General features: G+C 39.2%; 1 protein-coding gene across 1 annotated transcript in view; it reads right to left on the minus strand.

Annotated features, from left to right (window-relative positions):
- Window positions 1-18,816, minus strand: part of Acat1 (Acetyl-CoA acetyltransferase 1) — a 223,404-nt gene that overhangs the window by 173,943 nt on the left and 30,645 nt on the right. Inside the window, exon 4 of the mRNA XM_090383498.1 lies at window positions 9,074-9,169. Within this exon, the coding sequence (XP_090239624.1) occupies window positions 9,074-9,169 (96 nt within the window). The remainder of the gene's footprint in view (window positions 1-9,073; window positions 9,170-18,816) is intronic.

Here is an 18,816-nt window from a genome sequence, read left to right on the forward strand (position 1 = left end):
GCAGATTTAATCAACAAATACAGGTCAATGTTGAAAAAAAGTCGCGAGTTAGAGTTGAATATGAAAGTGTCTGTAATTCTGTCCAGACACAGTAGGAGGGAGCACATGATGAGAGCCTTGTCGATCAAATCAGCCCTGGAGAGATTGTGCAAGACTCGAGCGGTAGAATTTTTTTTCAACTTGGTCTGTGCTAGTTGACAGGAGAGGCTGCTTCTACAGGGATGGGGTGCACTTAAATAGAAAGGGTGCAAGAATATTTGCTGATGCTATCGAGGCAGTGTTAGGTGGGTTGGAAAACTGCTAGCTTGTGGGGTTAACAATGGCTGCAGGTAGAGGCAAGAGTGATTCTTGCAATACTTCAACTAGAATGAACAGCAGTATGGAAAGCAAGGCAAGGGAGATTTCCAGGACTGTTGGGAGTCATAGTGGAACAAAGAAATAGACAGGCTGTGTTAGGGTAACTAAGAGTAGTAACAGGTGCATGTATACTTGATGTACCAATGCTAGGAGTATAGTTAAAAAATTTGATGAGCATGAAGTGCTAGTCAAGACATCAAAGGCAGATACTGTTGGGATATCAGAGACGTGGTGTCACACAAATATAAGCAGTGCAGAATTGGAATTTGGGGAGTACAATGTGTACAGAAAGGATAGACAGGACAGGAAGGAAGGAGGCGTTATGCTGTTAGTTAAGAAACACTTAAAATCTAAGGAAGTGCATCTAACTGATGTTGGTGGACAATGCAATGTTGAGTCTGTTTGGTATGACATAAGCACTGGGAAAGGAAAAATGAGAGTAGGAGTATGTTATAGGCCTAATGAATCTTATGAGTATAATGAGCAATTGTGCAGAGAAACAGAATGGGCCAGTAAATCAGATTGTCTTATAATGGGGATCTTAATTTTCCAGATATTGACTGGAACTTGTGTGTTGTTCACTTGCACGCTAGCAAAACCTTTTTGGATTTATTGGATGACTGTTTTCTACAGCAGCATGTTTGAGAGGCAACCAGAGGGAGTAATACTCTTGATCTGATTATCAGCAGTGATTATTCATGAATTGAGAATTTGCAGATAAAGGAACCACTGGGTGACAGTGATGACAATATACTGATATGGGAATTACTTAAAGATGTAACTACCATCAAGGCGCCGACTGGGCTAGCCGGGTGGGTAAAGTGCCTGCCTCACAACCCAAAGGTCGCGGGTTCGAATCCCGCCTCGGGCTTGGATCAAAGTACCGCAAAAACCTTGGGAGGTGCATTATGGCCACAGAAGCTGATGCGCCAACAACTACAAAAAAAAAAAAAAAAACCATCAAGGCTAAAGGGAAGGGGCGGCTTTTGCTTTCGTAAAGGCGGCTAATGGGGTCTCAGACAGTTTTTAAATTCTGTAGAGTGGGACCAACTGATGAACACTGAATTCTAAATGGGAAGCCTTCAGGGACGTAATCTTGGAGGCTACTAGGCTTTTTTCCAACTAAGAAATACTGCTGAAAATTCAGGCCTAAATGGATGTCAGATGAATTAATGAGGCTCGTGACAAAGAAGAAAAATGTATGGGATGCATATCAATTATCAGGTGACACAGAAGCCTATGCCAGATATAAGGTTGTCTGGAATCAAGATGCAAAGGAGATTAAGCAGGCGAAGGCAGCCTTATGAGAAATCTTTGGCAAAGGATGCAAAGAAAAACAGAAAAAAGTTCTTTACTTAAGTAAGCTCTAGGATGAATCAGATTGGACCACTTAATATAAATGGGTTGACTACTGATGATCATGTTCAGTTGGCTGATAAACTGAATGAGTATTTTGCATCTACGTTCACAACGAGAGAAGCTATTCAATGAGGGGAATGCTGAAAGTCTATCAAACTCTAAAAGGGAGCTATGTGATTTTGTAATAAATGAGAGCAAAGTCGAGGAGAAATTGTTGAAGTTAAACATAAGGAAGGCACCTGGGGTGGACGGGATCTATCCAGTTATATTAAAGGAGGCAGTAAAGATAATAAGCAAACCCTTAGGCATAATTATAAGAGCTTCTTTGTACTCAGGGGAGGACCCCATGTACTGGAGGTGTACAAATGTATCACCAATTCACAAAGGGGGTTCAAAAGGTGACAAGTAACTATAGACCTGTTATTTCAACTTGTGTTCCAGGGAAAATAATGTAGTCACTGGTTATAGCATTAGCATTAGTAGAGGCATATGATGCAAGAAAGTAAGCTTATTCAGCATCAGCCAAAAAAAAAAAAAAAAACACACACCACTCCCATTTCACCCCTCCGTTCGTTCGAAATACCTGTCCAGTTCAGCTTTAAATTTGTTAAGGCTATCAACTTCAACAACAAGTGATGGAAGTCGGTTCCACCAACCAACCACCCACTGGCCAAAGGCAAATTTCCGCACATCTATCCAACATCCGTCCTTCCTCAATTTGAATTTATGCCCTCTGAGCTATTTATTCTGAACAAGATGAAGAATCCCATTGGCATTGAGCATGCTCAAACCATTCAAAGCCTTATACACCTCTATCAGATCACCTCGCCGGTGCTAGTCTCCAGACTCTGTAATTTGCAAAACTTAAGCCTTTCTTCGTAACAGCAACCCTTTATTCCATTCACTAATCTTGTTGCCCTTCTCTGTACCCGTTCCAGCAGCTCTACATCCTTCTTGAAAGGAGGCCTCCAGACCTGTATACAGTACTCAAGATGTGCCCTAACCATTGCCTTATACAAGGGAATAATCACCTCCTTATCCCTGCTAGAAAAATTCCTGTATATCATTGACAAGACACCATGAGCTACTCTTGCAGCTCGTCTGCACTGCTCAGAGAACTTCATATCTGCCTGCACAATTACCCCCAGGTCCTTTTCATTCTCCACCACTGTCAGTGTACTACCGCAGAGTTGATACGTTGCTCTGGGGTTACTGTTTCCCATATGTAGTACCTTACATTTGTCAATGTTAAACTTCATTTGCCATCTCTCAGCCCATCTGTTCAACCTTTCCAGATCCTGTTACAGCAGCATAGCGTCAGTAGTGTCCTTAACAACCCTGCAACCTTTGTATCATCTGCAAACTTGGACATTAAACTTGATATCCCATCATCAATATCATTCATAAACACCGAAAACAACAACGGACCCAACACTGAACCCTGAGGAACTCCACTAATAACATTAGTCCACGATGAGCAGTGTCCATTGATTACCACTCTCTGTCTTCTGCCACTCAACCATCCCCTTATCCATAGCAGCAATTTGCCTCCAATGCCACACTGCTCCAATTTGTGCAGCAGTCTTCCATGTGCAACAGTATCAAAAGCCTTTCTAAGATCCAAATATATAATATCAAAGTTATTCCCTACATCCAGTTCTTTTGTGACTACATCATAGTATCCAATCAAATTGGTCAGGCAAGACCTGCCCTTATCAAACCCATGCTGCGTCTGAGCTATAACTGAATTCTTGTCTAGATGATCCTGCAGTTCTTCTTTAACCAGTGCCTCCATTAATTTACCTGGAACAGAAGTTAAACTAACAGGTCTATAATTACTTGTGTCAGCCTTTGATCCTCCTTTGTGAATTGGGGTTACATTTGTACATCTCCAGTCTATGGGTACCTCCCCTGAGTCCAAAGAAGCTCTCATAATTATGGGCAGGGGTTTGCTTACTTCCTTTGCTGCCTCCTTTAATATAACTGGATAGATCCCATCCACCCCAGGTGCCTTTTTTATGTTTAACCTCAACAATCTCTCCTCCACTTTCCTCTCAGTTATTACAAAATCATCCAGCTCACTGCCAATGTTTACTTTACCTACATCATTCTCCTTCCTGAATAACTCCTCATGCGTGAATGTAGATGCAAAATACTCGTTTAGATTGTTAGCCACCTGAGCAGGATCCTCAACTGTTGAACCATCAATATCCAGTGGACCAATCTGATTCATCCCTTTCCTTCTTGAGTTTAAATATGTAAAGAACTCTTTTCTGTTTTTCTTTGCATCCTTTGCCAAGGATTTTTCGTAGTCTGCCTTTGCCTGCCTAATCTCCTTTGTGACTTGGTTACAGACTTGGTTATAGTTAAAGAAGCATTGCAGGATCATCTAGACAAAACCGCAGTAATAGTTAAGACACAGCATGTAGTTGTTAAAGTAAAGTGTTGTCTGACCAATTTGATTGAATACTATGATGTGGTCACAAAGGAACTGAATGTCAAAAATTATTTTGATATCATATACTTCGATTTCAGGAAAGCTTTTGATACTGTTGCACATGAAAGACTGCTATACAAATCGGAGAGGTATAGCATTAAGATTAAGTTGCTACAATGAATAAAGGGATGGTTGAGTGGGAGACGACAGAGTGGCAATCAATGGATACTGCTATTCGTGGACAAATGCTATTAGTGGAGTTCCCCAGGATTCGGTGCTGGGCCCATTGTTATTTTGTGTATTCATCAATGATATTGATGAAGGTATATCAAGATTAATGTCCAAGTTTGCAGATGATAAAAAGGTTGGCAGGGTTGTTAATGACAGTAAAGACAGTATGCTACTCCAACTGGAACTAGATAAGTTGGGAAAATGGGCTGAGAAGTGGCAACTGAAGTTTAACATTGACAAATGCAAAGTACTGCAGGGTAGCAATAACCCAAGAGAAATGTACCAACTGTGTGGTAAATGGAGCATGAAAAAGACCTGGGGATAATTGTGCAGTCAAATACGAAGTTCACTGAGCAGTGCAGACGGGTGGCAAGGGCAAGTCATGGAGTCTTGTCAATGATATATAGGAATTTTGCTAGCAGGGGCAGGGAGGTGATTATCCTGTTATAGAAGGCAATGGTCAGGCCACACCTAAAGTATTGTATACAGGTCTGGAGGCCTCATTTTAGGAAGGATATAGAACGAGTACAAAGAAGGGCAACAAGATTGGTGAGGGGAACAAAGGGGTGCCCTTACAAAGAAAGGCTTAAGTTCTGCAAATTGCAGTTCCTGGAGAGTATGCACCTGCAAGGTGATTTGATTGAGGTGTATAAGGCCTTGAATGTGTTTAGCAAGCTGAATGTTGATGGGATTCTTCCTCTTGCTCATATTAAGAACCTGAGAGGGTACAGATTCAAAGTGAGAAAAGACAGTTGTAGAATAGATATGCAGAAATTTGCCTTTAGCCAGTGGATGGTTGATTGGTGGAATGGACTACCATCTTTTATTGTGGAAGTTGATAGCCTAAATAAATTTAAAGCTGAGCTCGACAGGCATTTTGAACAAATGGAGGGGTGAAACGTGAGGGGGGGGGGTTTGGCTGATGCTGCATAAGCTTGCTTTCTTGCATCATATGCCTCTACTAATGCTATAGGCCTAATGAATATGATGAGTATAATGAACAATTGTGCAAAGAAACAGAGTGGGCCAGTAAATCAGAATGTCTTACAATGGGGGGATTTTAACTTTCCAGATATTGACTGGAACTTGTGGATTGGTCACTCACACACAAGCAAGACTTTTGTGGATTTATTGGATGACTGTTTCCTACATCAACATGCTTCAAAAGGCAATCAAGAGTGAGTAAAAATCTTGATCTGATTATCAGCAGTGATTCTTCATGCGCTAAGAATCTGCAGATAAAGGAACCACTAGATGGCAGTGATTACAGTGTACTTATGTGGAATTTACATAAAGATGTAAATACCATCAGGGGTAAGGGGAAGGGTTTTTGTTTTCGTAAAGGTGACTACAGTGGTCTCAGAGAGTTTTTAAATTCTATACTTTGGGATCAACTGATGAAGTTACCAATGGTGTGTTCTAAATGGGAAGCCTTCAGGGACTTAATCTTGGAGGGTACCAGACTTTTCATACCAACTAAGAAGTACTGTTCAAAGTTTAGGCCTAAATGGATGTTCAGATGAATTAATGAGGCTCATGGCATGCATATAAATTATCACGTGAAACAGAAGCCTACGGCAGATATAAGCTAGTCTGTTATGAAGTCAAAAAGGAGGTTAGGCAAGCAGAGGCAGATTACAAGAAATCTTCGGCAATGGATGCAAAGAAAAATAGCAAAGAGTTCTTTACTTATGTAAACTCTAGATGGAAAGTGAGGAATCAGATTGGTCCACTCTTAACATAGCTGGTTTGACTACTGATGATCAGCTAAGGTAGCTGATAAACTGAATGAGTATTTTGCATCTATATTCACACATGAGGAGTTATTCAAGAAGGGGAATGCCAGAAGTTTATCAAACTCTAACAGAGAGCTAAATGATTTTGCAATAACTGAGAGCAAAGTGGAGAAGAAATTAAACACAAGGAAGGCACCTGGCTGGATGGGATCTATCCAGTTATATTAAAGGAGGCAGCAAAGAAAGTAAGCAAACCCTTAGCCATAATTAATTATGAAAGCTTCCTTGGACTCAGGAGAGATCTCCACGGACTGGAGTCCATGCAAATGTGTCCCTAATTCTCAAAGGGGGATCAAAGGGTGACACAGGTAATTACAGTTAATTACCTGTTAGTCTAACTTTTGTTACAGGTAAAATAATGGAGTTGCTGGTTAAGAAAGCAATGCAGGATCATCTTGACAAGACTGCAATTATAGTGCAGACACAGCATGGGTTTGTTAAGAGGAAGTCTTATCTGACATATCTGATGGATACTATGATGTGGTCACAAAGGAACTGGATGCATAGTCTTCCAGTTTTGATATCACATACTTATTTTGATATCACATATATACATGTAATTTTGATATCAATTTTGATAATTTTGATATCACATACTTGGATGTTAGGAAAGTTTTTGATACTGTGGCATATGGAAGACTACTGTACAAACTGGAGGAGTATGCAATTAAGGGCAAGTTGCTACAATGGATAAAAGGATGGTTGAGTGGAAGAAAACAGAGTGGTTATCAAACACTGCTCTTCAAGGACTAATGTTATTAGTGGAGACCCTCAGGTTTCGGTATTGGGCCCATTGTTGTTTTCAGTATTTATCAATCAATGATACTGATGAAGGTATATCAGGGTTAATGTCAAAGTTTGCAGATGATAGGAGGTTGGCAGGGTTGTTAATGATACTAATGATAGTAAGCTACTGCAACACAATCTGGAAAAGTTGAGCTGATGGGCTGAGAGGTGGAAACTGAAGTTTAACATTGACAAATGTAAAATACTGCATATGGGTAGCAGTAACCCCAGAATAATGTATCAACTGGGTGGTACTACACTCAAGGTAGTGGAGAATGAAAAGGACCTGGGGATAATTGTGCAGTGAGATATGAAGTTTTCTGAGCAATGCAAAAAGGCTGCAAGAGTAGCTCATGGTGTCAATGATATACAAGAAGTTTGCTAGCAGGGATAAGGGGGTGATTGTCACCTTGTATAAGACAATAGTAAGGCTACATCTGGCGTACTGTATACAGGTCTGGGGGCCTCATTTTAGGAAAGATGTCGAGCTGCTGGAACAAGTACAGCGAAAGGCAACGAGACTGGGGAGTGGAACAAAGGGTTACTGTTACCAAAAAAGGCTTAAGTTCTGCAGATCGCAGCATCTGGAAACTAGGCACCTGTGCGGTGATCTAATTGAGGTGTATAAGGCCTTGAACGGAATGAGCAAGCTCAATGCTAATGGGATTCTTCCTCTTGCTTAGATTACTTACCTGAGAGGGCATAAATTCAACTTGGGGAAAGACTAGAATAGATGTGCATAAATTTGCCTTTAGCCAGTGGGTGGTTGATAGTTGGAACAAAGTTCAATCTGTTGTAGTGGAGGTCAGCAACTTAAATAGGTTTGAGGCAGAACTAGACAAACACCTGGATTGAATGGATGGGTGAAATGGGAAGGGGTTTTATTTTATTTATTTTTTTTTTTTTTGGCTGATGCTCTATAAGCTTGCTTTCTTACATCATATGCCTCTACCAATGCTAATGCTAAAATAATTCAATATGTTATTGAAATCAATAATCAACATATGTATATATCCTGGACAGATATGTGAGTGAAGGACACATAATGCGCTAGGAGTACTGAATTATAACTCAATTAATTCTGTCCTTATGCTGTATTATGCTGAAATAATACACAATAAGTGTCACAGCTGATATAACAGAACTGGCATATTGTGAAAAAATTAGTCAATCCACTAAGGAACCCACAAACTACCATGGCAATTTCATCAGTGTAAAGGGAAGAAAATGATTCTGATGGTGTTATCAGATTATTGTTGTTCTAGTTTTATGGGACTTAATTACAAAAATGTTCTCAAGAACATTAAATGTAGTCCAAGTTAACAAGAAATTTTTTAAAGTGTTATTCTTATATTTTTGAAAGGAGACTTTAAAGTTTGAATCAGCAAGGAATTTGACTTATTATCATTCTAGTTTTGAAATAATTGATGATTCAATCAATCATCGCTAGTATATTTACAAATAAAAATTCCTCCTATGATCATCGTTCCAGGTTGATCCCGATGCAAGCACGCACACTGCCAATCATTAGTTCATGAACGTTTGTACTATATTCATCCACTCGGTCTGCATGAGCTGGTCTGACATGGAACACCATTGTGTCTTGTTCTCATTATTTACTATTTTGTCTGTATTTTGTCATAAATTAATATTTTAAAGGAATGGAAATTATGGATCTTAAAATGAAAGTTAAAGCAAATATACCAATGAGGCTAGAGTTGTGACTACTCTGGAGTTCAAATTAAAAGTGTTGCAGAAAAAGTGTTGAAAGAATCTGAGTGCAGAAAAAGTGTTGCAGAAATAGTTAAAGAGTTTGGAATTCTCTCCTCAACTGTAAGGACAATTATTGTGGAAAGAGGATAAATATAAAGCTCTGGTTGAGAGTGCTGTTCCAGGGCCAGTTAAGTTTCAAAAAATAAATAAAAAATCATTTTAAATGTTTGAAATATGTTCCACCCCTATAGGTTTGTTAAGGTACATTAAATGACAAGGCTTGTGGAACCAATTAATGTTGATTAGAGGGATGACTGTATTTCTATCTATAGAAGAATAGTTGATATTCAGTTGATTAAAAAAGTTTCACAACATTATAATGATGAAAATTTACCTGCTCCTAGTGCTGCCTGCCGAGCAGGAGCCTGCCCTGAATTACCCTGCAGCACTTGTCCCATATATACTTCTTGCACATTTTCCTTAGAAATACCTAAAAATTAAGAAATAAAGAAATGAAAAGCATATTAGTTCACGATAAATCTTTTAAAGGATTACAACTTAGTTTTTAATAAATATATTGCATAATGAATCAGCTGTATACAGCTGTTATAGGCTACATCCTGTATAGCATATTCATAATACACATTATGAACAAACTACACAGGATATTTAAATGCCTTTTCTCATAGGAAGTCAGAAGTACATGTGACTGCTTGTTTTTTTTTTTGGTATAAGTTATGATAAAATAACTTATATGGAAACACAATATGGCATGCAATCTGAATATCTGATGCTGAAATATGGTTTTCCTACAAGCCAGAACTTCAAATTGCTTTGCATATATCAATGATTTGATATTTGTAGGGTTGATTTGTAGGATACATGAATGAATGAATATTTATTTCTGGAAGCTTGAACTGAAAGAAAAGACAGGACATAAACATGTGAAAAAAAAGACAAAGAGGACAAGAGGAAAAAAGAGTTACGCTTGTAGTTAAGACAAATTCTGCACATCTATCCTACAACCATCCATCTTCAATTTAAACTTATGCCTCTTCATGTCTATTCACTAAGCAAGAAGGATGCATCAGCATTTAGCGATCAGAGAGAAAACTAGATAACCAATTACAAAAAACAGTTGGCAAACCATAAGATGGAAGCTTGTTTAGAAGATCTTTATGCCAAACATGATCAAAAGCCTTTGAGATGTGCTTGTGTTTCACCGAACTTTTCCATTGAATTTGCCCATAAATGAGTAACATAAGCCGGAATATCACCAATGGATTGACACTGACGGAATCCATACTGGTGATCGTTGATCAGATGGAAGGTTTCTAGGTAGTTTAAAATTTGGCAGTTAATTGATTTCTCCATTACTTTAGAAAGAGTAGAAGTAATTGCAATGGGATGATAATTGGATGGGAGGGATTTTTCACCCTTTTTAGGAACTGGCTGGATATTATAACAGGCCAAGTTCAGTTTCTGTGCATGGCAGCCTGGTTGTACCCAGAGATTCTTAGCACCCTCTGCTTCCACTCTGATCCTCTCGCTGCCGTAAGAGGGAGAGTGAAAGCTGCTGGGGACTGAGGGCCCCAGCAGCTTTCACTGTTTTGTTGTGCTGTCATATGCTGGAGGGTTTGGTCTTTTTCTCTTCACGCTGACCAGGCGTCTTGAAGAGAACCACTCTACATGTTCATTGCCACCAAAGTGACGTAACAGGGCTTACCATCGAGAAGGTGTGCATGAGTGGATTTTAGGGAGGCAGGCCAACCGGACTTCTCCTAAATCTTCTGTAATAGAGAGATATTGGATCCATCAGTTTTTTGGGCTGAGTGTCTGATAACACACAGGATACCTGTTCCCCCTCTAAGCCCCTATTGTCAGCCACATATTGTATGTAATTGTTTACCATATGAGCTGGCCTTATGTTCAATAAATGTTTTTCTTGTGTTCAGTCTCATACCTTGAAGAGTTGGAACAAAGAAGTCTTGAAGGAGATTGAGGTAGTGTTCTGCATTAACACTAGTCTAAAATCCGTTCTGATGATTCCAGATGATGAAATTGCATACTGTGCTGTGAATTTTTCAGAATGGAAAGGCATCTATATGACTGCATTGGGGCTCTAACTGCTCCATACATGTATATTCTGTTTATTGGCATATAGCCACTTAGGTGGAAGTGTGCTTCATCGGTGAACCCTATGTGGTGAATAACTTTTACATTGTTTTCCCAAATATTTTTTCCCTGTAAATTGTGTATCCCATCAATGTAGATTGTTTGTTTTTACAGGGATGAAATAGATTTAAATAGAAAGGGTGCAAGAATATTTGCTGATGCTATCGAGGCAGTGTTAGGTGGGTCGGAAAACTGCTAGCTCGGGAAGATTCACAGACTAATAGATTAACAGTAACTGCAGGCAGAGGTGAAAGTGGTTCTTGCACTGCTTCTATTGGAATGAGCAGCAGCCTGGAAAGTGAAGTGCTGGGAATTTCAACATCTGCTGGGAATCATCATCATGGAACAAGTAAATACATGAGCTGTGTTAGGGTAACAGAGTAAGAATAGGTGCATGTATACTTCCATGTACAGGGTGGCCATAATTAAAGTATCCCTATTCAGAGCTCTCTGTAGCTCTAAGTAATAAGTGGAATGCCACCAAAATTAGTAAGTAAACTATTCAAGACATGGGGAAAAGGAGCCTGTGAAAAAAAAATTAGTTCCAAAATCTGCCGATAGGTGATTATATGGTGCTACAAGAGGAAAGACATGACAAAGTACCAACAAATAAATAACTAAGACAATCCTTAATGAAATTACAAATTTTTATTTGTGCCCTTTGCAAACAAAACAGAAAGAAACTGAATTGCACTAAAGTTTTAAATCCAAACTACAAAATAAGATACTTAAGAGAGCAGAAAATTTTCATAAATCTGGGTTAATTTAATTTTCCCAGCAGCAGAGAGCTATAAAGGCACAACGCTAACATCGCAAACGTATTCTGTAAGTTTACTGTTAACAATGCGTCTCACTCTGCCTGATTGTGCTTTAATTGCGAAGTTCTTTTATGTTAATGATGCAATGCAGCAGCCTCTCTGCGGGAATTTAGATGCTGTAAGAACTTATGTCAAGGTCTTTTATCAGCTGCAGCAGTTAGAAGGATTATTAATAAATTTGAGGAAACTAGGTCCTTTGCTGTTAAGCCTGGAAGAGGAAAGAAGCCTGTTTCACCTCAGGTAGAAGAAGAAGTTGCAATGGCTATCATCGACCGATCCATGGATCAGCTGCTGGAACTATTAGCAGTGCACAGGGAGTAGCTAGGCAACTGGATGTCCCATATTCCACTGTGTGGAAAATTCTTTGGAAACTAATTTACTATTATCCATACAAGATCATTCGCCAGCAGCTGCAAAGAGATGATCCTGAAAAATGAATAGCATTTGCTCTAATGTTTTTGGCCAGAATGGAAGTGGATAATGCCTGGCCAGAATTGAAGTGGATAATGCCTGGCCATGGAACATTCTTTGTGGGGATGAGGCCCATTTTTATCTCGATGGGACTGTCAACACTCAAAACTGCCAACTATGGGCTTCAGAAGAACCACATGCTATTCAGCAAATCCCATTGCACTTGCCGAAAATCACCGTCTGGTGTGGCATGACTTCAAATTTCATCCTAGGGTCATACTTTTTCAAGGAATTGCACCCAGCAGGAGCAGCCACCTGTTCCATTACAGCACAAAAATATCATCACATGCTGAGCAATTTCGTTATTCCTCAACTGCAGCAAAGAGGATGCCTGGATGAGACAATTTTTATGCAAGCTAGGGCTACTCCTCATGTCGCAAGACCAGTACAGCAGCTTCTCCGGCATCATTTTACTGCATAAAGAGTCATCAGTCATTTGTTTCCCATTGCATGACCACCACGTTCGCCTGACCTTATACCGTGTGATTTTTGGCTGTGGGGGTCGCCTGAAGGCCAATGTCTAACCTGGCTGTCTTAAAGGACAACATAATGAAGCACATGTGGAACATTACTCCAGAGATGTTGCATTCTGCAGTTGAGCACACTGTGCATTGAATGCAATTTCTGGTCCAGAAAAATGGTAATCACATCAAAAATCAACTCCACCAGCAGCGACATCATCAACCATCGGGAGGAAACTGTGAGTGAGTTTGGAGCTGTGAAACCATTTCCTCTGGCAGTTTAGTTCAGTTTCTTTCTGTTTTTTTTGCAAAGAGCACAAATAAAAATTTGTAATTTCATTAAGGTTTGTCTTAGTTATTTATTTGTTGGAATTTTTTTTTTTGTCATGTCTTTACTCTTATACAGCGCCATATTATCTCCTATTGGCAGATTTCAGAACTTTTTTTTTTTTCATGGGATCCTTCTCACCATGCCTTGAATAGTTTACTTACTAATTTTGGTGGCATTCCACTTATTACTTAGAGCTACAGAGAGCTCTGAATAGGGATACTTTAATTATGGCCAACCTGTACACCAATGCTAGGAGTAAAGTAAATAAATTTGATGAATTTGTGGTGCTGGTCAAGACAACAAAGGCAGATATTGTTGGGATATCAGAGACATGGTGTCACACATACACCGATGAGCCAAAACATTATGACTACCTACCTAATATGATGTTGGTCCTCCATGTGCCATGAGGAGTAGCTGTCAGAATTTGATTTGTGATGTGCTCGGTAACACTGTTGATGGAACAGGACTGAATGATATAGTTGTCAAATGATATGTCCTTTCTGTATTTTGTCCAGTTAGTCCTTGAAAATTTCCATTTAATTGGATTTTCTGTTGGGAAGGAATAGGATGTTATGAATTTTGCAGATCAATGGATAATGGTTGCTGCTTTCAGGATCACTCAGTTTTTTTTATGAAAACCCCAAACACGAGAGGTACTGGAACCTATAGTACTTAGTACCATGCTTGGGTTGGAGGTTGAGAAGACGAAAGAAGATATTTGTTGACATTAGACTTAACTTCTGTAGATTGTAATTTTCAGGAAATATGTATGAAGGAAGGTTGTTCCAGAAAACGGCAGTTGAATGAATAAACGAGATAGATGAAAAGTTGGTTCTGTGAGTTTGAAGTTGGACAAAACAAAGACAATTCAAAGACCTTTCCTTTTGCTGTTTACATAAAGTCTCATGTAAACAGTTAAAAGAAAAGGGATGAATCAAATATGAAGGGACATCAAAAAGTTCATACCCTGACCAAGATAAAACATCAGTATGAAAATGTAATTTTTAATATAAGTTGCCTACATATTCAATAACTAACATGTGAAATTTCATTCCTGTAGGTGATTGTACACCAGAGGTAGAGCCCGGAATCTGTGGAAGGACACTATGGTTGACAAAGTGGAGTATCGAGCAGTGATCAAGTTCCTGCATCTGCAGGGCAAGAAAGCTCAGGAAATTGATGGAGAAATGAAAGCTGTGTATCGACAGAATTGTCCGTCCTATGACACTGTAAAAAAGTGGAAACAGGAGTTCCAGTGCGGTTGTACAAGTGTCTTTGACAAGCCAAGAGAAGGAAGGCCATCAACATCCACAGTGAGATGGTTGCAAAGGTTGAGCAGCTGGTGCTGAGTGACAGACTTGTGACAATTCATTGCATCGCAAATGCAGTGGGAATTAGTTATGGGTCTGCCCACAGCATTTTACATAACCATCTGCACGTGTCTCAGGTCTCTACATGATGGGTTCCAAGATTGCTGACGCCTTTGCAGAAGCAATGTTGAATGCAATGTTCTCGCCAACTGTTGGATTTGTGTAATGCAGATGTTGAGAACTTTTTTAGGGTGAATCAACCCTATTCTCCTGATCTAGCACTGTCGGACTTTTTCTTGTTTCAAGAAATGAAGAAACCATCACGTGGACACCGCTTTGATTAATCTCAGGAAGTCATCAATGTAGTGGAATCGCGGTTTCAGGAAAAAAGTGCAGACTTCTATGGTCAAGGCATTAAACAACGGATCCATATATGGGAGAAATGTGTTACTATACATGGAGAGTACATAGAAAAGGATTAAAGGTCCTGTGAAATTTCACCTTTCTAGGGCTATTCTTTCTAGGCAAGGATATAAACCTTTTGATACCATAGGGAAGCTGGAAGTGTATCAAATTACAGGGAGCTAAATGATTTTGTGATAACTGAGATGAAAGTGAAAGAGAAATTGTTGTAGCTTGTATATTAAGGCACTTGGAGTGGATAGGATTTAACCAATTATATAAATGACGAGATTTTTAAGTGGAGTGTGGAATAAAGGATTCCATTCCTACAAGAATAATTTCACTGACACAATCTGAGCAAACGTTGACATCGGAAGTTTTGAAACAGTAATCCAACCAAGGAAAAGAAGAAAAGAAATCTCGCAGGTCATCCCATTTTGCATTTTTGTAATGCCAAACAATATGAGGTTGGGAATAGCCATGAGATAAAGGCTCCATTGGAGAAGAGACAATCACCAAGTTGTGATCTCAGGTGTCCAAAGGACCACTCACTTTAACTGTGTACTTAGAAGGGTTGTTTGTGAGAAAAAGATCAAGCATGTTGGCTGTATAGTTAGGATTGTCCGGTATTCTTGTAGGTAAATGAACGATCTGTGCAAGGTCATTAGTAATTGCAAAAGCCTCAGCATCTCGACCAGCTGGGTCGGTGTGACTAAAAAACGGAAACCAGCTGGAGTTGTGAACATTAAAATCACCAAGGAAAATTATCTCACTGTTAGGAAAATTGGACTGGAGAAAGTTAAGTTGCAAAGAGAGGAAGTCAAAGAGCTCCAAGTGATTAGTGGAGTTGGAAGAACGGTAGAGACAACATGAATTTTACACAATGAGGTAGAGAAATTTTAAGCCAGAGAAGATCAAAGAGAGTAGATTCCAAATTGCCAAATCTCTGACAGGGAATATCAGAACGGACATATGCACAAGTACCACCTTTGAGGCGAAAGGAATCATACAGCGAATAATTTGGGCAATTGAGATGAGCAGTGGTTGAATCAACCAATAACTGAGATTCTGTCAGAAAAAGTACATGGGATTTGGCAGACTGCAAGTGGAAATGGACGTCGTTGAGATTAGAACTGAGTCCACGTATAGTTGTGAAATGAACTAGGAAGTGTTTGGGAGGTTTAGTAAGCAGGCGCCTCCGTAGCTGGGTGGGCAGGAGCAGCAGTGCGTAGCACATGCTTCTTGATATCTACTTTAGACTTTTGTATTGCATGATAATTTTAAAGCATTCTGTGCATTTTTCTTCTCTGCCACCAGTAGTCTCAACAGGTCATCTGACATCTATTTAGATCTGAACCTAGAAGAGTATCTCCTAATTGGAGATACTTACTAGGCTTCTAGTAGCTTCAAGCTTATAGAAGCTACTAGGCTTCTGTAAAAAAGCCTAGTAGCTTCTACAATTACTTCCCTGAATACTATCCATAGAGAATTTGCTGTGGGCAACATCATCAATTGGTCCCACAGAACAGAAACTGTTTGAAGCCATTGTAGTTACCTTTATGAAAGCAAAAGCCCTTTCCTCTGCATTTGACAGTAGTTACTTCTTTACGTAAATCCCACATCAATATGTTGATCACTGCCCCCAGTGGTTTGTTTATCCATCAAGAGTATTTTTTTTCTCAGTGCTTCTATAATATGCTTATGTAGGAAATAGTCATCCAATAAACCCAGAAAAGTCTTGTTACTGTGCAAGTGATCAATCACAATTTCCAGTCACTATCTGGAAAGTTAAAATCCTCCCTTATATACCGACCCACTCCATTTGTCTGCACAACTGTTAATTATACTAATCACAGTCATTAGGCCTATGAAACATTCCTACTTTCATTTTTGTTTTTTCAATGCTTATGTCACACCAAATCGACCGTGTTGAACTGGCCACCTGTGTCAAAATTTAGGTGGCCAGAATGACACTGACAAATTCAAGGTATTGCATAGGGAAGCAGCAATCCCAAAATAACACAACACACCAAATGTGTGGTATCAGGGCAGTGGAGAATGAAAAAGACCTGGGGTAATTATGCAGTGGAGCATGAAATTCTATGAAAGCGTACAAACAGACTGTTAGGACAGCTCATAAGGTTTTGTCAATGATATAAAAAAAAGTGATTATCCCATTGTATAAGGCAATGGGATAATCAATCTCGAGTACTGCATACAAATTTGGATGCAGGATTTCAGACTTCAGTTCTGAAAACTGCAGTATCAGGAAACCAGACACAAATGAGGAGATCTAATTGGCATTTAAGGCTAAGAATGGATTGAATAAGCTCAATGCTGATAGTATTCTTACTCTTGCTCAGATAACATGCACACAAATCAAGGAACATAAACTTAAATTGAGGAAGGATAGTTGCAGGATAGATGGGTGTAAATTTGCATTCAGAAAGTAACTGATTGTTGGAATAAACTTTCATCTGGTACTGCAGAAGTGGGTAGTTGGAATAAATTTAAGTAAAATTAGATAAATTATTAGAGATGGACAGGTGATGTGGGAAGTGTCTTTTTATTTTTTTGCTGATGCTGTATAAGCTTGTACAAATTAGACAGACTGAGAGACTAGTTCTAATTAAGTGGATGTGCTGAGAAGTGGCAATTGATGTTTAACAGTGACAAATGCAAGTTACTGCATATAAGTAGCTGTTTGTTTGTTTGTTTATGGGCTTTACGGTGCAAGGGCAGCAAGGCCATAATGCGTCTGACTATGGTGATGTTAAATACATAGTTTATGTATGTAAATGTTGTTGAACTTTACTGCATTGTACAGCTGTATTCATTTAAGGAAAGAAAAAATTTTGGCCACGTGTGGTGTATCTGCCAGTAGGTCGGCAATACTGAAAGAAATGTTCGTCCTGGAAAAAGAAGTAAACATAGCTTGTCGATCACTATTGTATTTGGGGCAATCAATGAGTACATGTCGGATAGTGAGTTGAGTTTTGCAGTTTGTACACAGTGGTGGATCAGTGCCTGCAAGAAAATAAAGATGTGTTAAGTATGTACGCCTATTCGTAGTCGATCTTTGGTGACACTCAGATTTCTAGGCAAAATGATATATCTCTTTTGGGGATTACCCTGACTTCTAATCTCTCTTGGCACAAGCACATTACAAATATTGCTTCCTCTATGAGCAAATTTCCAAGCAGAAGGAAAAACACCTTTTGAATAAGAAAGTGAAAAAAGGCGGCAAAGAATAGGAGTAAGTTCAGGAGCACAGGTTTTGAGAACAAGTGGAGAAATACCATCAGGACCTGGAGCTTTCTTAGCATCAAGATTCGCCAAAATCCTTCTTACATCCTTTTCACGGAAGACCACAGGAGGCATTGAATGGAGTGTGCTAGGAATGGTGGGAGGTGTTTTACCAAGATCATTAATACATGAGTTGGAAGAAAAATGGGATGCTAGCAGGTCAGCTTTATCCTTTGGCGAATTGATAACAGAACCATCTGGTTTTGGCAGAGGTGGGAGCAGAGATTGGCAAAAGTTGTGGCCAATAGTTTTGGCAAGAGACCAGAATGCTGGGCTATCATTAGGGCAAGAAGCAAGTTTTCTACTCTTAGCCTGTTCAAAATCTAGTTTGGACAGATTAATAACTGCTTTACAATTGTTGTGAGCTTTGGTATAGGCAGATAATGAAACTGAAGAATTGGAAACAAGTAAATTTGATATGCAACATTGTAAAGGGATGATTGAGTGGGAGAAGACAGTGAGTGGTTATCAATGGGAACTGCTCTTCTTGAACTAATGTTACTAGTGAAGTTACCCAGGGTTCAGTGCTGGGACTGTTGTTGGTTTCAATATTTATTAATGATAATGATATTAATGTTTAATTTTGCAAATGATACAAAGGTTGGTAAGGTAGTTAATGACGATAATCAAGGTATACTACTGCAACAAGATTTAGAAAAATTAGACATGCTGATAAGTGGCAATTGAAATTAACATTGGCAAATTCAAGGGACTTCATATGGTTAGTGGTAATTTCAGATTAACGTACCAACTTGTGGTACTACACTCAGGGTAGTGGAAAATGAAAAGGATCTAAGGATAATTTTGCAGTCAGATATGAAGTTCTCTGATTGATTGAATGGATTGAGTAAGTAATGCAG

Source organism: Mastigoproctus giganteus, chromosome 1 (genome assembly GCF_048544385.1).
Source record: "Mastigoproctus giganteus isolate SK-2022 chromosome 1, ASM4854438v1, whole genome shotgun sequence".
Lineage (NCBI taxonomy): Eukaryota > Metazoa > Arthropoda > Arachnida > Uropygi > Thelyphonidae > Mastigoproctus > Mastigoproctus giganteus.